Source organism: Drosophila grimshawi, unplaced genomic scaffold (genome assembly GCF_018153295.1).
Source record: "Drosophila grimshawi isolate 15287-2541.00 unplaced genomic scaffold, ASM1815329v1 contig_1377, whole genome shotgun sequence".
Taxonomy (NCBI): Eukaryota; Metazoa; Arthropoda; class Insecta; order Diptera; family Drosophilidae; genus Drosophila; species Drosophila grimshawi.
In genome coordinates this window covers 8,837,645-8,858,625 of record NW_025062900.1, presented here as the reverse complement: position 1 = coordinate 8,858,625, position 20,981 = coordinate 8,837,645, and the positions used below count along the sequence as shown (strand labels likewise).

General features: G+C 38.0%; 2 protein-coding genes across 4 annotated transcripts in view; one reads left to right on the top strand and one right to left on the bottom strand.

Moving 5' to 3' along the window:
- The first annotated feature begins 3,010 nt into the window (after positions 1-3,010).
- On the top strand, positions 3,011-4,726 carry LOC6561658 (lipase 1). Its single transcript, XM_001988699.3, has 3 exons — positions 3,011-3,148; positions 3,209-3,880; positions 3,951-4,726. Exons 1-3 carry the CDS (start codon positions 3,011-3,013, stop codon positions 4,449-4,451), a joined length of 1,311 nt encoding a protein of 436 aa, XP_001988735.2. The 3' UTR covers positions 4,452-4,726.
- A 2,813-nt stretch (positions 4,727-7,539) lies between these two features.
- Positions 7,540-20,981, bottom strand: part of LOC6561659 (E3 ubiquitin-protein ligase TRIM9) — a 90,045-nt gene continuing 76,603 nt past the window's right edge. The window contains exons 2-10 of one of the 3 annotated variants that reach the window (XM_032736258.2): positions 15,968-16,063; positions 15,748-15,879; positions 15,574-15,675; positions 15,347-15,506; positions 14,186-14,218; positions 12,319-12,461; positions 12,102-12,240; positions 9,604-9,837; positions 7,540-8,123 (exon numbers count right to left, since the gene is read on the bottom strand). In XM_032736258.2, coding sequence (XP_032592149.1) covers positions 7,834-8,123; positions 9,604-9,837; positions 12,102-12,240; positions 12,319-12,461; positions 14,186-14,218; positions 15,347-15,506; positions 15,574-15,675; positions 15,748-15,879; positions 15,968-16,063 — 1,329 coding nt within the window. In that variant the 3' untranslated portion in view covers positions 7,540-7,833. The remainder of the gene's footprint in view (positions 8,124-9,603; positions 9,838-12,101; positions 12,241-12,318; positions 12,462-14,185; positions 14,219-15,346; positions 15,507-15,573; positions 15,676-15,747; positions 15,880-15,967; positions 16,064-20,981) is intronic. The other 2 variants (XM_032736259.2, XM_001988700.3) reach the window with 2 other exon arrangements.

Below are 20,981 nucleotides of genomic sequence, written 5' to 3'. Positions count from 1 at the left end.
GTTGGTGTTACGCACAAAAAAAAGATTTCGTTTTGACTTCCGATTAAGAAATGACAAAATGTTAATATTGAAGCCTAAATGCTCTGATAAATAACCATTTTGTCTGTGAGATTAATAATTATACAAATCTCAGAAATAAATTTATTAAAAAAGTAAAGTTTAATTTTAAAATTCAATTATCTTGCAATCACAACTAATTATTAAAGTAAATACTTTAGTTTCCTACAAAAAACGTATATCTTTAACTTCTTTAATGGCATAATCAGCTTACATCCAATACATAATGAAAAACAAAAGGACTACTATATAGAAAGCTTGCCCCGAAAATCAGATCGACTGACTAAAAAATGTATAATGAACTCTCTTTAAAGGGTATACATATATATATATATATATATATATATAATGGCTACTTGTAATGAGCTAGACAAAGTCAAAGTTGGCAAAGCTATAAACCAGTCCAGCGCCCCTATAAATTCACCAGGCGTGGTTTTCTTCGGTTACTTCGGTTTTTGCTTTATCTTCTTTTGGTGGGTTGTCTCTGATTTTGCCTGAAATTTTATGCGCGCGTGATTAAAAGTCACGTGCGTGGCTAATGTCAGTGAAGTGGAGTAAGATGCTGGCCAGATACTAATGGCCAAGTAGCAGACTAAATGCTGCAACTAAACAATGCTGATCATAATCGGGCAACTACAGATGCTCAAAGTATATTCACTCGCAGACTCTTTAACGAGCTGAACTCTGCACCAAATCGAGGGAACTAGGTCTCTAGGAGATTGGGAGAGTCACTTAAAGAGCAACTGCTGCTCCTATTAAACAACAATGGCAATGGAATGAAGGGCTGGCCAATTGATTGGTCTCGTTTTTAATACCTTAAGGACTGAACCGGTTTTTTTTTTTGGCTAGCTTGTTGCAAACACTGTGTGGTAACATTCTGTGGCAACATCGTGTAGTCAACGCTGATTGTCGTCTGATTGGCACTCGCTCTCAAAATAGAGACTAGCTAATTGTCGGGACACGCGCCACGTTTCAAAGTGTTCAACGAGTTGATGTTGATTGCCTTGCAGGGCAAAAGGGAATTACCTAATTCACCTCCTCCGCATCCATTCCCCCAACACTCTCTTCAACATCTTGCAATTTGTGCACTTACCACGATATAGGTCAAAAGTGCAATGGATAACTTGTACAACTTTGATGTTGCAGGCTTAATTCTGTTTCTCCAATGAGGAACAAAGGTGTTTAAACTGTAACTAAAATGGCTTGACAACGAATAAGCTAATCAGCAATAGAAATATATTATAAAGATGAAGAAACATTTCTTAAAAATAATAATAATATTGACGATGCAATATAAGTAGTAAAAGTTTCTTTTGTATATTTTTAATTTTGTAATTCAATAAAATTGAATGACTTTTAATAAGGAGTTCAATTAACTATCAACCCAGTTATTTGTGTATAAATAGAATTGTTGAAAACGCTTCAAAAGTTCCTCTGAATATTAACAACAATATTACGGATTCCTATAAAGAGTTTAAGTAGTTTCAACAATTAAATTAACTAGAATCTAAGTTCCTTATACATGAATATATGTTTTGAAAAAGCCTTAAAACTTCCACTTAACTGAATAACACAAACAATAATATGACTTTTAACTTTAGATAAAGTCTAAGCGTAAGTAGATGAAAGGCTTTAAAAGTTTATTCGAGTAACAACAACAATAATATGACTTTCACATGTTTTTTAAATATATTATATCTTAAACTCAATTTAATGCCGACTGTAAAATTCGCACGGGTTTATCGAGAGGGGGTCTGGCCTGCTTGGTCAGTTGCTGTCGGTGCCAACATGTGGTGACATCGTCGAATTAAGTTATTTGCCAAATGTCCAAACATTGGTCAGTCAACTCAATCTCAAACTGAAACTCAGTTCCGTCCTCTGCTTCTGCATCAGTGTCAACATAATACGAGAGGCTACGAGCCTAGTGAAAATTCGACGCCGTTTTGTGCGGCTGTCATCCAGTGACAGTGTGACAACAGTTGGCGCAAATAAAGGGATCCAAATATTTTATGCAAAAGCTGAAATCAATTTTTACCAATCAATTGTATAACACGATGACATAGGCATTGAAAAGAGCTGCCTTCCCCCCAACCCCACGTTCACCAATTGTAACGAAAGCGTTTCAAATATTTGCTGAACGGAGAGCAACCAAAAACAACTGAGAATGCCTCTTAAAAGTTACAGCCTTACTTAAAGGATACCCTTTCAAAAAGTTTACAGTATTTTTCAATATATTATGTGCTCAATTGTAAGCTAATCACATAAAAAAAATTAAGTTTACGTTCAAGTATATACAAAGATTAGTTGCTCAATTCGAATACTTTTCATTTTATTATTGCTACAGGGTACATAGAAAACGACTATTCATGGCGCCTCATGGCTGGTGTACGGGCCACAGCTGAATTAAAAATTTAATTTTTCAATCTATCCGGCAAACAGTTTGGAAGCCTGTGTGATATTTGATTAGCCGAATTTAGGTTTCAATTTTCGTTTTCAATCCCAGTCCTATTTCCATTATAATAGCATTTGGATTGCCACCGTTCTGATTGACTGACTAATGTGTTGAAAGAATGGCCCTGGCTTTAATGCGATTGCTGAACTGATCGATTGGCTTATTAACATTTAGCTAGTATTGAACTTTGCACTTGCTGTGCGATAATTATAGCAAATAATTATTATACTGTACGAAAAAGAGTTTTTCATTAAAAAAATGTCACTGCATTTAGTTGTATTAACACAATATAATATAAATAATAATAATAATACAGAAATACTGTATGTTCATTATATAAACTTATAGATACAGTAATAATTGCTCGACACGCTGATTTAAATTTAATATATTTTTAAACTGAGAGAGCATTAAACTAAATGTTGGCGTAACTAATTACTCCTACCTGAGGGAGTGATTAACATACTGAAAATCAGTTCAGTGTACTTGATCTCATACGACATGCAGCACGCAAACAGCCGATGGAGCTACTTATTCAGACTACTCTATCTGATTGGCCAACTGTGGCCAACAAGTAAAGCTAGTTATGTAGAGGACAATTATCCGGCAAGCGTGATTGAAGATGCGCATCTGACAACGGTGAATGCTACTTAAGTAGAGAAAAAAATGGAATTAAATCATATTTACTTTAAATGGCAGCTGCAATTGTTAAGCAAGTACAAGTATCCGGGGGAGTTGCATATTGTCACTACCGAGGACAAGTATCTTCTGCAAGTGCATCGTATTGCCCGACCTGGAGCTAAGCCTGTGCTGCTGGTCCATGGACTCGAGGATAGTTCCGCGTCATGGATTATAATGGGTCCGCATAGCGGACTAGGTTACTATCTCTTTGATGCCGGCTACGATGTGTGGATGGGAAATGCTCGTGGCAATCGCTACTCACGTGCTCATGTCAAACTGAATCCTGATACGGACAAGGCCTTTTGGAGCTTCTCATGGCATGAGATTGGTGTATACGATCTTCCCGCAATGATTGATACGGTGCTGAACAAAACTGGTTACAAGAAGTTGAGCTACTTCGGTCACTCTCAAGGCACCACCACCTTTTTTGTGATGGCATCCAGTCGGCCGGAGTACAATTCCAAGGTGCATGTGATGAACGCCCTCGCTCCGGCGGTTTTCATGGAACACGTGAAGACTCCACTGTCGGGCATGGCGATCAATTTGTTAAAAGTGATTGGTGATCAATATGAGTTGACGCGTCACTCGTATCTGTTCTATAACCAATGCACCCGCTCTGCAGAAGCAATGCGTCTTTGCTTGTTTTTCGCGTGGAAAGTGATTGGCAAGAATGTGGCTGAGCTGAACATGGTGTGTAGCAAAGATTATGCCAAGCAGTCTTTAAAATTTCAACTTATTTTCTGTTCTGTGCCCATTTTAGACAATGGTTCCAGTGATATTCGGTCACTTTCCTGCCGGTGCGAATAGCAAACAGGGTCAACATTATTTGCAGGTGCTGCAATCAAATCGCTTTTGTGCCTACAACTACGGTACTACTGAGAACCAACGTATCTATGGGCGTGCCACGCCTCCGGACTATCCTCTGGAGAAAATTACAGCACCGGTTGCTCTGTACTATGGCCAAAATGATTATCTGTCAACTGTCGAGGACGTTGAGCGCCTGATGAAGCGGCTGCCCAATGTTGTCCTCAAATACAAGATGAACAAGAAATCGAATCACATTGACATGATTTGGGGCATTCATGTCAGAAGCTGGATTCAGCCACAAATTCTTCAAGTGTTGCAAATTTGGGAAGCAGGCGGTCCGCAGAATGGCACAAATGTAACCACTGAATATACAGAGCAAACGTCTTACACAATTGAAACTGAGAATCCGTTCACCGATACTACGGCACAGACAGATGCCACAACTGATATATAGCAGATTGGATTATTGGAATATTCTGAATTATGTTTTTTTTTAAATTGGTGGAAAATCAAAATTTCTTGGCATATCTGTGAAAAAAGTTTTGTTTCTTAATCGTTTCGCATTTCCTAGATGAGTGCGTAAGTATTTGGGCCCTTAAGGAAAAGAAAATTGGACTGATGCAAACTCTTTCGATATGTTTAAAATAATACTTAAAAATATGTATAATCTTGAGAAAATCATTGTTCACTTTTTAATCACCACACAGATATTTGAAAATAAAAACTTAATTCGTCACATATTGAACCACATTTGTTTCTTTAATTTTTAAATCTTAACATTAAATAAAAGAATTTATATACCTACGTAATTATATGCTTACTTACGGATGTCACTTGCTTATGGTTCTTTGTTTCGACTAGCTTATAGATAAATTTTCACTTAGCTCCCACAGGAGCAATCTGTTAAATTCAGCTACTAGTTTGCGTGGAACTCGGTCAAAGTTAAGCCGGCGCTTGCTTGCTATCTTGAGATGGATTTCCTGGTGGTATTAATATGGTTATTTTATGTGGAAGTAAAGTAACAGCAGCGACAACAACGTGCCACATCCTCAACAGCGGCAACAAGAGCAAAACCGAGAATGTTTGGGGAATTCGGGAACGCAACGAGGCGCGAAAACATTTACTCAACACTTAGTGTCAGTTGGCAGCTTGGTTTGTTGCAAGTTTGAGAGTTGCAGGGTGTCAAGGGGCAGCTATACAGATTGTTAGGGCATCCTTGCAGGCGACGTGCAGCGAAAGTTTTATGATTTATGAAGCGAACGACCGATGCTGAAAAGCAGCTTCTGTTCCTGCCTCATAACACTGTCTCGCGCCCAGCTGCGCCACCTCGGACGCAACATGGCCGACGAGGCGTGGCGAGGCGAGGCGAGGCAACGCGACGGAAGTGGATGTGGCCGACACCCCAGAGCTGCTTTGAGCTTAGCTCAGCTCGTCTAGTGTAGTCTCCAGCGTCAAATCTGATGGGTATGCCAACCCGGATATAAAAATTGCACTCTGATGCGTTTTCCCCAAAGAACTTACACAAACTACAACTAAAATAGCAAACAATGCTCAGCCAAAATAATAAAAGTTGGCTCGCGGTTTTGTTGCGCTGCGCTCATTAAAATCTCGCTGAGAGGTAAAGTTTTTGTATGCACATGCAACCCACCCACACACACAGGCAAACAGAATGACGGCTTTTGCAATTGACATGTGCAACATTCTAAGCGTTATATGTTTGAATATTATTGTTGTAGTTTCTATACCCTCGCTTTTTGTTTGTTTGCTTGTTTTTTCCGTAGTTGTGGGGTAAAGTTAAGTGTGTAATTTATAAAAGTGTCTCAGCCAGTGTGCAAATGCAAAAACAACAGCAGCAATTGTTCATTGTTGACGACACATTTCTCGCATGAACCCACAACAAGGAGAACAACAGTTGAAAATTGGCACAATGAACTTTCGCTTGCGTGAAGTTTTTAGCTAATGGTTAACAATTTTGAAAACGGAGAAAGTAAAAATGCGCTGTATAGACAATTGTAAAAAGAAGGAGTGGAAAGAGTGGAATTCCAGGAACACAAAGTTATTTAAGAAATGTTAACTATGATATTTCCATGTGCATTTTTTTTTATTTCAGCGAATGAGAGCAGTTGTAGAAATGAGAGGGGCAACAATAGACTTTCGAGTGGAGAATCACACTTCATTACGAGGTGACTAACTCTTCTAGAAATAAGTATACCTAATAAACAGAGACAGATTACTCATAAAATATAATACTTTGTATTGATTCTGCTGAAATTAACTAAAAATTTAAATAAATTGTGACCCCTAATGAAAATAACACCTGAATTGAATAGAGTAAAAGTAAAATATCACAAGCTGCCAATTCACAAAATATATAGAAATTTGTAGGGACAAATTTGTATTTCAAGTCAACACTCCCATAGAGCAAATCAAAGGTGGGCTGTATTTAAATATGCATATTCAATATTTATTATTTCTTTTCCATATGACTTTATGAATAAACTCGTTTGCGTGTTTTTGTGGCTGTGGTTGATTATGCCATTCAAATACTCCAGGCTTTTTATGGTTGCATATCATAATTTGGGGTCCTTTTTATTATAATTATGTAAGTATGTTATTACAATTATAAATATTAAACATGCACAGTAATTATATATTAATTGTAGCTGTTTTCTTTCTTTTTTTTTCTTTTTTTTTGTTAACGTTGCTTTTGTGGGTAGACTTAAATTGAAATGTATAAATAATTCCGTAGATAGAGTTTTATATTTAAATATTACACATGTAAAACTAGCAAATATTTATATATAAAGTTTAATATATCTTATAAAAAAACACATTTATAGCCAATGTTTATAAAGTAACTACATTTAATGGAAATATATATGTAAAATAAGGTATGCTAATATTTACACGAAACTTAATGGTAAGTTTATGAATTAATATTATAAATATATATGTAAATGCAAATATAATTTTTAAGCAACATAGTTGGCTTTGAAATGCTTTGTTTCGTTAACATTTTTTATTTTTTTGGATTGTGTTCTTGCGATCTCAACGTGTTTTAAATATTTGAAAAATTGCACATTTTACATTGAGAATATTATGTGACTTTTTGCAGCATTTTGTTTTCTATCTCTACATCTGAAAAAACTTGCATTCAGTCTATAAACTAAATACTCAATGCGTATTTTATATTAATTGTATTTGATGTTTTTGTTTTTTGTCACGCAGAATAATCTGAATTGTTTCGGTTCCCATTTAACACGCAAAATTTTGTAAGCACTAACACACTGATACATACATATGCAATTTCAGAACTACACTAATTTCTAACAGATCTATTTCTGTGTTTATTTTGGTTTGTATGTTGTTTAAATAGATTTAAATTTTAATTGTTTTTGGTGTTTGCAGGGTGCTTGATTTTTTGGCTTTGTATGTGGAAAATACTTTTAAAAGTTGTGAATTCTTTCTTTTTATCATATTTTACACATTTTTTTTTCGTTTTGAATTATTTTTAATAATTGTTTGATTCAAGCAACGTTGTTTAAATAATTTAATTTCTTTTTTATGTATAATTTTTTTCATTTTTTTGTGCAGCGTTTTGAAAACGATGTGTAGATTTTTGATAGATAGATACGAGTAGACTGTAGATATGTCGCTAAACTTTGCCCGAAACTACATTTAGAAGCATAATTATTTAAGTAGGTAAGTGTTTATGTTGTCATAGATTATGCTATAAGCCATATAGTGCAAATAGGTATATATGTATATAGACACCGATAACTGATAAATGTCAAGCTATATGTACACAATTAGCTACTCCCCCACCCCTCAACACTCTAAAAGTAATCCATTTTGGGTGCATCCATTGCCGTGTGCATGGTTAATGTAACGCCCCGATTGATGCTCACCGCCGGATAGAAAACGCCGTAGAGATCTCGAAAGGCCACCGAACCCTGTGGCATCTCGTTCACCAGAAAACTGAGCGTATGCCGTTCCAAATCCAACAGCACACCAACTGTGCTGCCCGTGGTGATGCCGCCCTCCACACGACGCTCGTGCACAGAGTTGTGCTGGAACCACGACCGCTGTCGATCAATATACATTGCAAATGATTTCTCATCTTTGCCTGAAATTCACCAAAAAAAGAACAAAAATAACAAGGGAAAATATTTAACAATATGGTTGGATGAACGTAGCTAGTTTCCCAGGTTGGGTGTCGGATACTTCCTTGTCTCCATCTGCTTACTCGAATTTAAGTCCTTTCCTATCAACGGCTGAGCGGCGACAGAAGTGCTGGACCGATAAATATAACAATATATTTTCTATCGCACTAACTCTCATTTTCTCACTCTACTTGCACGAGTTTTATTCTCTTGGCATTTTGCTTGCACGACTTTCAATAGAATTTTAGAACAGTTTCGCATTATATTATTAGACTTTGTACTTCACTTGAAAGTTTAGTCACCAGTTTTCATTTTCTCTTTCTTTTTTCTACTCTTACTTAAAGTTTTAGTCCCTTGCCAGATGCATTTTTCTTTCGTTACCGGGCTGTCCCTCACTTTTTTAATAAGACAAGTGGAACAACAACAACTAAGCAGAACAAATCGTAAAATTACTTGGCAAAATTGCATTGCTGGTGTCAATGTCAGTCGCTTTGAGGCTGCCACCTGTGCAAAAGTTGCACATTTTCGCTCTGAGGCGTTTGGATATGAAAATTTAATTTGAATACTTGCGAGGCGAGTTGCAGTTGCCGTTGTCGAGGCGTCCGGGACGTGGCATGCGTTAAATGGCGCGTGCGAAGCTTTAAATATAAATTGCGAAAGTCTGCGAATTATTTAAGATGGAAGGCGAATCCACAAATAAACTTTTGTCACGCTCAAACTTGAAGTGTCGCACTTTTAATTACTTTTGTCTGTCTAACAATCCCACAACCCTTTCCTTCCCCCCCTTTTCGACCCACATGAATCCTCCATCCCAGACGCATTTTCAATCAATTTGCTTTCAGGCGTCTCGCTTGCTTTTGTTTGTGTTTGCTGGCACCACCTACCTACACTTGGACAGACGGCGAGGCAGATAGACAGACGGTCTCAGATACTTGGAAGCCGTCGTTTGGTAACTGAAACTTCTTGGCCAAAAGTTTCACGCACACGCAACAAGAAACGGCTAAACTTTCTTCGTCACGCCCACCAATCCACATGACGCCTCCGATTTGCCATTATATATTGGCCGGAGCGAAATGGTAAAGTTTTGTAGCAGCGACGCGTCTGCGTCCGTCTCTTTCTACATCTCTCTCTCTCTGTTTGTCCTTATCGTGGAATTTCAGTCACTTACTTATTAGCTAAAAAGTTTGGTGCATACGATTGGCCTTTTGTCAACGCTAGGTGGCGCTGCAAATCTATTTGTTGTACCGATTTCAGTTGCACTTTACCAGCTTTTTTCTTTTGGGATGGGCGCAAAGTTTTTGAAAGCTTTTCAAGTGGTTTCTGTCCCCTCGATTGGGGCAGTCGTCTTTTTAATTGAATTTCAAATGGACTCAGTAACCCACTGAGAGCATTTCCCATTTTCCTCTCACAATTTCCATCATCTCCTTTTAGTTTTGTACTTACCCAACATTTTGTTCCTGGCCACATCGATGCGGGCCACACCAAATGCCGGATCCGTGTCCGCCGTATAGTTGTCAATGGTGAATTCCCAGTAGTGGACGCCGCGCGAGAATCCCACAGAGCCGAGGGCCACTCGATGCTCCCAGCCCTCAACAGAGACTGTGGCATTATTTTTGCTAAAGATTAGTCCAGAGCCGGCTCCGCCGCTCAATACGGGATCAAACGTGAACCAGGCCACTGCAAGAGGAGAGAAACAACCACAACAATAATGACTGAGAACTCAAGTAACAAACTAGCAAAAAAATAAAATAAAAAAAAAACACAGTCTCCAATGGGGCAGCTGCAATAGAATCTGGATCAGCGAGGAGAAACCAACTGCCACAGAGTACCATACTCCACAGTGGTTCAGCGATGAGCGAGGAACAGCGACAAACTACTATGATGCACAGTGGTTCAAGCTACGTGGAAAACCATTTGCTCTGTAACTCAAACCACATCAGGCCAACTGTTTCATGCTCCGTTAAAAACTTACTAATAAATATTTGTTTACTTATTTAATTACATATTGAATCGAAATTGAAATTGTAAAACTTGCAGCAATTGCAGCTAATTAATTTTTTTAAATTAATGTTGAATAATTACAGTGTACCACTATAAGCCATCACATTCTTAGTGTTTCAGGTATGTTATCTCGGAAAAGAAATTATATTTTTATTAGCCCCATTCTAGGTCATTTCTTTATTCTTGAACCAGCGTGCAGCATGAGCCTGCAATTTTCTCTATTGTCAAAGCTCAAGTGGCCTGGGCAAGTGGCGAGTGGCAAGTGGCCAGTGGCTGGGAATTGAGAGTCTTGGTGCATAGAGTAGGTCCAGTTGCAGGCATTGGATCCATTGCAATGGCCGATGTAGTCGCCGATAGTTTGTGCTGTTATGCGCCGCAAAGTATGCCACGAGCAGAGTCCGAGTACTTTATTAAATTTACTTTTATTGTTGTGGCGCATTAAGTGGCCAAAGCCAAGTCGCCAAGGGAATGCCACTAAAGCCAACTAAGGCAACATGAGAATGTTGCTGTTGTTCATTATGACCATCATGTTGATGGTGATGATGATGCGGCTTGCAACGAGGCCTGCATTGAATAGTTAATGGTTCTTGGTAAAGCTAACCTCGTCTTTTTATGGACCACTCAAGATAATTGTGTGGTCGAAAGCTGCTAGAAGTTTACTGTTTACCTCTGCTTAGGTCGAAATATGAATTTATGATGATTAGGAATCATTTATCGATAATAAATAAGTCTTGGAAGTGGGTTTTAAATCGCTTAATTGACGCACATATATAATTTAGTCAGTTATTTTATAGTTTTATGTTTACAATCTATTAGTTATCTTATAGTACCCTTTGGACTAGTAAGTATTTTATCCATTATCTATATGTATGAAATTTGACATAGGATCGAAAATACATGTACTATTTTGAAGTGTTTGTAATTTTTTTAACGTCACTCTCTTTGTTTTTCTATCGATGTATATTATGCAGAATATATATAAAAGTATCGGAATAGATATAATGTATCCGTGTATTATCTAATAACTAACCCTTCTGAATAATTTAAAATATCTTCAATTAGGTGCCTGAAATTCCTAATTCAATTCTACCAATAATTATTTTTTTTTCAAGGTGTTTGTAGTGCTCTAACCCAGCTCAATTACCAGAACCAGAGCCATTAGCAATTTAGATGGCCCACCTCCCCATCTACCACCCACCGTAAAAAGCGTTATGCGTCATTAAGCGTCAACGGTTAACCGTTAATTATTTAGGCGTACGCGCGCCCAATGTAAACACTCTATAAAATAACAATTTGCATTAGGCAGCCCGATGTCTTAGCGTGCTCCTTGTGTACAACAGTTTCTGGTCGGTCGGGGACAACTGGCGACCCCAGCAATAATCAATTAAAAGTTTCAAATTAACGTGGAGCAACTAATAAAACGCCTGGATAAAACGGGAAACAGAACACGACCAGGAATGTGCTAGCAATTTTATAAATTAAATAACTTGAAGCGTCTGTTTCATTTGCACTGCGGTTGAAGTGGGTGAGTGTGACAGAGTCGTGGGGGAGGGGGCCAAAATGGGGAAAGAACGGAGTCGGAGAGGGGGTGTTTGTCAGGTGGCGCATGCATCAATCAAGTGAGAATTGGATTGCGAATGGAGCCGCCTCTGGTCGGCAGGCGCAAAAGGGGTCAATGGCTGTTTGACATGCAAAGCACGACAAACGACAGGGAGTAAAAAGCTGATGGAACTGATGGAGGCGGCAGGAAGAGTCGTCAAGGGGCTCGGCGCATGACCGAAAAGGATTAAATTATAAAAGAGTTGGCAAAGTAGCTCAAAACAGAAACGCCATCAGGTTCTGGAACTAAGCACCGATATAGCTTGAAGCTGAGAGAGTTTAATTGAAAAAGCTAGTACCGGATAGTGTGACGGGCAGGGATTGGGGTATAGCAAACTCACCTTCCGCTGTTTGCAGTCCAATCAGCTCAGAGTATTCACCCTCGCCGGCGCTGTTGAAGGCTTTCACGCGGGCATTGTACATGGAATTGAAGTGCAGACCGTCAACGGTGCAAATTGTTTCCTTGCCGCAGTAAACTTCCTGCAAATGCCAAATGTCGAATACATAAAGTTAAAGCTGCACTCATTGCATTCACTAAAACACTCAAGGGCCACTCACTCGAAATTCACCGCCGCTGCCATCGTCCAGCTCGAGGACATATCCTTCGACAAAGCAATGATTATTCGGTGGCTTCCACGCAACGGTCACTGAATTATTCTCCGCTGAACAATCGCTTGGTAAAATGCTGGGCGTCGAGGGGGCTGTGAGTGCGGCAGGGGAATCGAAAGATAAGTTAAACATATATCTCTATCAATACATAAGGACAACAAATTTTGGTTTCTGTGTTTGTTAGTAAAATAAATTTAATTTCAAAATAAATGTGTTCTAGAAAGATTTCGAAAGAAACGGGATAAGTACAAGCAGCCGGCCATAAAAAGTGCTGAATAACTTAACAAAAGTTAATTAAAATTTAAAATATTACCATTTAATAATTGTGAAAATGTGGTGAATATGTACGTATATTTATGCACAATATAAATAATTGAAGATACAAAAATGAATATTTGTGAAATGCAGATTCAATTCGAACTGAATCAGTTTAATTGTATGATGGAGCGAGTGAAAAGTATGGCAATAATTAAGGATTTCGAAAAAGAAAATAAAAATAATTATTAAACAAGAGTGAAAACATACAACCAAAATAAACAGGACGATACTGAAGAACTTTTCTCTTAACATAAAATGTGTCCCATTTGCACATAAAACTCAAAGCTTTATACATACATTATTTATATAGTACTTACATATACTAATTGTACCGCGCCCGATAAAATAACAAAAACAATAAAAGCAACGCCTGTCAATAAAAATTTATGGCACGAATGACACAAATGAGAGAAAAAGGCAGCAATTTGGCGTTGGGGCTTCCCGAAAGTATGCCACAAAATAAGTCTTAAAATGGCGACTGGAGCTGACGTCAAATTAAGAACGCGCCAAGCTGTCAAATGTCAGAGGCACAGGTAAAAAGTTTTGCATTCGAAATTTATTAGAAAACGTAGAACGCACGAGGCAATGGGGAGAAGTGAAAAAGATATTACCCCATGCATAAGGATAAAGCAGCAGCTATGCGCTTGCCCAAGGCGAATCAGTAGGACCCCAAAAAATGTCACAGAATACCATAGAAAAGTATATAAAATGAAAGCCAAAGCGTGAAATAATAAAGTTGCCAACGGAGCCGGCGGGGAAGTGCGGCGGGCAAAAGGCAAAAATAATAAAAATATAAAATAAATGTGCGTATAAAAAATTATGTCACTTGGAGGTCGGCCCCGTTGACAGTTTGTGGTGGAACGCAACGGAAGTGGAAATATTTTGACAGCATTTTCTTCTTTATGTTTTTATATTCTTCATACTGTGCTCCAAAAGAGAAACGAAGTATATTTGCTACTATCCTCCAAAGGGAGGTTGTAAAGCGCAGAAACCGATATCTCCCACAGATTGACAGTTTAAGCTTTATAATTGACATTAAAATGGTTATTATTTCAAATGTTTTTGCATTTTGAACAGTGTATAGTGCTGTCGGGTAATTCGGAATGCAAAATTTTTTATTTGTTTTAAATTTTGTTGTGGCTTACTCTGGTTGTGGTTGAAATGAATATGCGAAAATTATTATGCGTAGGCACAAAAGCAAAAAACATAAAGACAAAGAAAATAATAAAAAAAAATTGCCCACAAGATGGCCAACCATGAAAATTGCATTGTGTGTGAAAGTGTGTGTGTGTGTGTGTGTGATAGCTATAGCACCAAAGAAGAAGTTGTTGGTTTTAATATTTTGCTTTGTTATTAAACATTTTGTTTGATCGTAAACGAAAATAAGTGAAAAATTGTAAAACTGTTATGCTTTAAAACGAAAAACAGTTAAAAAAGTTGTGTTTTTTGTAAATTGTTGTTTAATTATTGTTGTTGTTTGTTGCTTTTAGTTGCTCACCTGCCGGACATCTTTCATCCTCATCTTTGACTGCTAATGTGATATTTTTTTAAAAGTTTTTATTTGTTTATTTATGAGAGATCAAGCAGCGCATAAAAATGTTGTGTAATGTGTGGGCAGGCGCGAGATAAAAGAGAAGCACAATAAGTTAAGACATTTAAAACAGATCTATATGCACATTATATAAGCTATATCAGGTATCATATTATTTATACTCATATTAATATTATGGTGTTCTTTATTGTATGCCTGAGTTGCGCTCATAAATTAGAGACAGACTCGCATCAAAAAATATATTGAGTTTCAACACTTTCGTTTTAATTGCTGTGATGTGTGTTATTTTTGGAGTGTGTGTGTTTCTGTGCCTGTGTGTGGGCTCTTTCCTTAGAAATTTGTCAGGCGAAGAAAGGAAACTGCGGTTCGTTTCACTTCATACTTCACACTTTGCACTTTGTCCCCTTCTTTACACCAAATATTCTATATTTAAAATACAATACAGTCTAGGTATGTTTTTCTCCTGGGAATACCCCCAAATATCTCAACAATTTTTATATGACTCTCGGGAGCGTACTTTCCAATGACACTTAATGAGTGCACTCTATTGTTTCAACACTTTCGAGTGCGTCGAGAACGGGAGTATGTGTGAATTTATATGGGTGTGTGTGTGTGAGAGTGTGAGAGTGTTGATATTTACATGTGCAAGTTTACTTTATCATGTAGCAATTAGTGACAATATTTATGATACTGTCTGGTTAAGCAATACAGTTTGAGATAAGAACTTTCAACTAAAAGGGGTTGAATATACTTTGTTATTTGAGTCTAATGAGCTTGGAGTCATTCAAATAACTTGGCGGTGCCCTACAGCTAAGACAAAAGTACCAAAAAGAGCTATTTAAAACTACAATTTGATATGGAATTTAAAAAGGAATTCTTTGTGAAAATCGTTTCAATTCTGACAAAGTTATGGCAGTCACGGAAACCACCATTAATAATACTATTCTATGAAAACTATTTATTATTTCCACAATTGATACTCGCATCTTAACTAATTAATGTTAACTTTTGGATTATTTACTTGCAACAACATTTTTTTTAGCAACTTTGATTGGTTATTCTAACTATGGAATGTCGTAGAATATTAAATTCTAGTAAGTTACTCACCTTTCATTTGAATAAAGTTCAGATTGTCAATGGCGCGTGTGATGGCAGCATCGTCTAGGGTCAAGTCGACAATGGGCGAGACACGTGGGGCAGCATTGGTGACCTCCTGGTGCCAGGTCATATCCGTATTGGCCACGCGATTTATAAGCATAGAGCCGACCTGTTCGACACAGATAATTACAATAATATATGTGATATATGTAAATATAGCTGCAATTGTAACAAACCTGTAGAAAAGCGGCGCTGTCAGTCTCTTTCAATGCCTCAATGCAGAACTGAATGAGTCCCGTTGTCTGTTGCAACTTTCCAGTGCAATTCGATTGCTGATCCTGCAAAAAATAACAAAAAGTATTTATAAATGAAAGAACGAAATATGTGAGCATTCTCAAGGTGTGAATTACCTTAAGTATTCTGATTTTGGTATCCTTGTCATTGCGTATGGCCTCCAACAGATACTCGCGTCTCTCGTGGATGGCCTGGATCAATGCGTCGCATTGAGCGTGCACCACGCGCTCGAATTCAATGCAGGATTCCTGGTAAACAATTGAGAGCAAATAAATAATTATAAATTTAAGCATTATATATATATATTTCTGCATTTCGCAGTTACTTGCAACTTACCGTTACTTTGTCGCTCATGCCTTTGAGCCGCTGTATGAACTCGGTTGTGGAACGTGCCTTCTCCGACAATTGTTGCAGATTGTGTGAGAGTTCCGTCTGCAAAATGCAAAAAAAAAATTATATATAAAGCAATGACATCAGCCAAGAACAAAAACAGAAGAGAAAAATACAATTTACAATGGAATGAGAGAGAAAGAGAGTTTTTTATGGAGTGACATGCGGCTGACTTTAGTCACGCCTGCGGGATCGCATTTTATATGCATATATATACACACATACCTATACCATGGCATTTGTGATGATATATATTTTTATAGTTTTCAGCTCGTGTCAAAGTCAAGGGCTGGCAACAGCAAATGAGTTACACGCCCTGCGGCCAACAAAAACCAATTCCAATTCCCCCCAAAAGAATGTCCCAAATGATGAAAATCCGCAATGGAAAACCTCAGTTCTATTTTACACCATATCAACACGACATTGTTGTTATTGTTGCGGTGCAACGATTGCGCCATTTGCACTTGACATTGACATGCGACGAAATTAATTTTAATTTGCATTTTCAACAATTAAATTGCTCATTCGCCGTGTATTCCACAGCCGACGCTTAACAATTTCAATTCATTAGCATTAAAATTGCCCCGACTTTAGATTCAGCTTCAGCTTCAGCTCGAGCACTCGTTTCCTGTTCCTGCTCTTGGTAATGAGGCATGTCGACTGTTTTGTTGTCCATTGCTATTGCCCCGCGGCCCACTTGGCATTGAAACGTGCCAAGGCCCTGCCTTGACAATGTCTGACGTCAACTCTCACAATTATTCTCGCTTCCTGTGACATGAACCCAAACACATTGTCCAGCTGCTTAAGTGTTTGCCAGACGACGCATAGCATAGCATAGCATCCCTTCCACATAATACCCGCCTCAGGCATTTACATGCTTTTCACTTTTCTACACAAACATCAACAAATGACGAGAGAGCAGCAGCACACTCCTTGATTACTCAACGTCGCCCCTTTGGGCAGCTGTATCTTGTTTTGTCAGACGCGGCGTATACTCATTACCTTATTTGTTGCGTCTTGTTTGTTGATTATTTTATTGTATTTGTTATTCGTCGCTCTTCCATTTGCTTTTCCCATTCTGCTCTTTTGCTGCCGGTGACATTAAGAAATGAAGCAGCAGTAAACATTTGGTTAAACGACTTTAAAAGTAAAACATTTTTATTCAGTTGTTGCCGGGACTTAAAAGATATTTTCAATATTAAATTGATTTTGATTTTATATCTACTTCATAACGATCATAAGTAAATAGCAAAGAAATACGGTAAACATAATTCCTCCATTTAATACAAAAAACATTTTATGTAAACGAGCGTAGCATCATTTTATTAACCCAAACAGAAAAGTGCTTTAAATAATAAATGAATAGTCCATGCTTTCAAAATATGTTTCCGTGGCTGTTCGCCCAAAAAAAAAACTTATTTCAGGAACCAAATTACAAGCAAATATTTTGTAGACACTCAACTCTCATTAGGAAAACTCGGAAAATACTTCGCCCCATCTAAGAGTATGAGGCAGCTTATGGCGATTACATTCATTAACTGAATGCCAGCCAGCAGATCCACTTTCAAGTCCAGAGGGGGATTGACATTTCGGGCGGGCGAGAGACAGTTTTAGCTGAGCGCTGAAAAGTCGGCAATAGAGAAGATGCAGCCACTTTACAGTTTGTGGCACGGTGGAGGGGTGGTGCAGCTCTGAATCTGGCTAAGTAGTAGACAAGAATGCGCAATACGCGGCAAAACTGTTGAAATTTAATCCCTCAAGGGTTGCTTCAACGCGCCATGAACAATGCAGCAGTGGCAAAAAGGAGCGGTTGCAAAGGGACGGGTTAGGCGGGTCGGGGTGAGGAGAGTGGTGGCAAGGGGGCGTGATTGTGTATACGAAGTGGAAAGTTGAATGCTGTACCCCGCCACCCACAGGACGCGTCGGCCGCCAGCTAATGCCAAGCGTCTGTTTTGCATTGATAAGCTGACGCCACCCACTCAACCTCATCCTCAAATTCAGAAGTCCTTTCAAATATTTGTGTACGATTCACTTTGCATTTATTTTCTCGTATTATTTTGTTTTTTTCTTCTTGCTTTCGCTGTTGCCCTTTTATGACGCATCATCATAAAAATACGAGTATCAAGTGTGCAGTATGCCAAATGCCAGGCACCGGCACCGGCACGGGCACTGGCCATGGCTGACTGGCCCGACTGGGCCATAGCTCTTATCAGGCAGTAAAAAAAATAATATGACATGTTTATGCGCAGCAGACACTGAAGCAGAAGCAGAAGCAGTCGCGACGCCACGCGGCGACACCGAAGACAGTCAGAGAGTCAGAGTTTGGGAGTTGCCACGCATGCAAATCACGTGGATGATGCATATAAATAATTTAAGAGTCTCCACCAACAGCTCCTCTCCGATTTGGTCAGCGGTGGCAGCTCAGTCACAGTCTGCCTCAAGTGACATGCCCGTGACACATGTGACAAAACCACCAAGGGGCAAATAAATTATTAAGTTGTTAACCTGGCACAAAAACCAAAACAGAAAGCAACCAACAAACAATTGCCATCATCTTAATGCAGTTAATGGCACGTTATGAGCCATCAAATAATGTTCAACCCATTTTTAGCCGAGGACAATTGTTGACAGCTTACGTGAAAATACAATAATTTATAAGTTTCAAATTGTTAAACACTGCTTGTTTAATGCTTATTAAATATGAACATGAGGCAACCTTTACAATTTTCCTCTACATTGTAGATGGTATCTTCAGAATTTGGCTAGCAAGCTACGTCTTTGCTTATTGTTAGTGAGCCATCCTTATTGGCACATTTCAGGTGACAAGCATTTTTGTAGGTGATCCCATTACTGCCACAGACTGGTAGCAGTATTAGTGGACACTTGCAAAGCAATTGAGCCGTAGTTAAGGCACCCATAGACAGCAGAGAGAGCACAAGAAAAGCAATGAATTGCATTTTAATCAAAATGGTAGATTGTTTTGAGAAAACTGTAGACTGAATTTCTGTTATATATGCATATATATATAACCTTGAATTAATGTGAAACGAATCACAAATAATTTGATTAAAAGCATAACTAAAATTATTTTCTGCTTAAAAAATCATTTTGGTTTGTCCAGAGAAAAAATATTACTTATAAATATTACTTCTTTTTTTTATATTTTGAATGAAGTCACCGATCATGAATTCAAACACGCCCCTTGCCATTTGGCTAATATATTCTACAAGATTTATGTTTTAGGCTCCGAAAACTTGTCAATTATGAAATATTTACAGTTTTTAGATATGACTAAATTGACTTAATTGTTTAAATTACACCAACCAACAAATATATTTAACAACAGCTTTTCATGATTACAAATAAGATGCAATTCTCTCAACTGTAAACAGCGCTCAGTTGGCTATGCGACTGCAAAGTGCCGCATACCATTTTGTGGCAAGTAAAATGCAAATGCAGCCAGTCGCAGTCGCAGTTGCACACGACAGCGAACAATTTGTAAGCTGAAATATGGCCAAGGAGAGCAGCAATAACAACAACAACAACCACTTTGGCAGCATAAGGAGGCAAAATACGCGATAAGTTGCCAGGTTACAGATAAAAATCGCAGACTTTGTGGCGTCGTGCAACAGCAACAGAAAATTGCCTGGCGCCAGAGCAACAGTTGCCGTTGTATATTGCTGTTGCTGCTGTTCTAAGCTGCTTCGGAGACGATTATCAACATAATATGGCGCATAATTTTTGTTGCTGCCGCTGTCTATAAATAAACCACGCGAAAATGTCGTGCCCAGTTGGCAGCTCATTAAGTGCGTGTTGTGGCCAAAACGCAAGCGACATTTCCACGAACTTAATGGCCAACAATTTTCATAGCTTCTGCAGTGCAGAGTTAACGACTTAACGATTTAAATGCACACAATTAAACATTAAATGGTTAGCCAACTACAAGCAAACAGATATGACTGTAAGCCCAGTTAATGCAAGTCAAAGTTCAGCCCACATATCTTATGAAAATGTCTGTTTTATCCAGTGAAACTGGACTCATAACCATGATAAATACATGCGTCATGTAAAACAATTCTTGTGAATTATAATTTCTCAACATTAAATTTTTATGGTATACATATTTTTAATATTTTATTGTATATAATTGAAATATATTATGCCATTTTATATAAGGTAACAGTTTGAACTGTGCACACGTATGTGGCATATGAATGCGGCCCGAATCGGAGACGTGATAACGACTTCAACGCCTGCCGAACAGGTGGCCCATAGACTCTGTGCTTGAATTATAACGCATTTGAGTAATAAAGCCACTGATATATGAGACGACTTTAAGTAGCTCGCATTTGCGGCCAGTGGCTGGCCATAAAGCGCTATTGCTGTAACTGGAGGTGTTGAACCACTCAACATAAATATTATTAACAACAATTTCGTGCCACATGCAACACGTGGCTGGCAATTGAGTTGTTTTCCTTACTGCTGATGTTGTTAGCAATCATTGTGCGAGGCAGCCTAAATGGCCAAAGATTTGGCGAGTATTAAACGGACGGCGTGCAGCTGCTTGCGTTAGGGTGACTCAAGATAATAATTATTAATAATTCATGTTAACATATATGCTTAAATACTATATACTGAGCCAATAAATTAAATCGGATCATGTTTTCGGATTGAAAACTTGCTGATAATATTTATAAATATGTTCTCAAACGGGTGAAGCTAAAAAAATTATAATTTGCTTCATTTTTAAATAAATGTAAATAAGTTAAAATCAAGAGTTTATTTATCCAAACATACTGATATATACAGAATGGTGATATTTTAAATATTTAAAGTTTATAGAGTTTGGTTATTTATTATTATTTTTACTATTTAATATTCTCTCAACCTAAACTGTTTCCTCTTCCAATGAGTAACCCTAATTTAACGGAGCGCACTAAATCAACTATCCACAATGAGG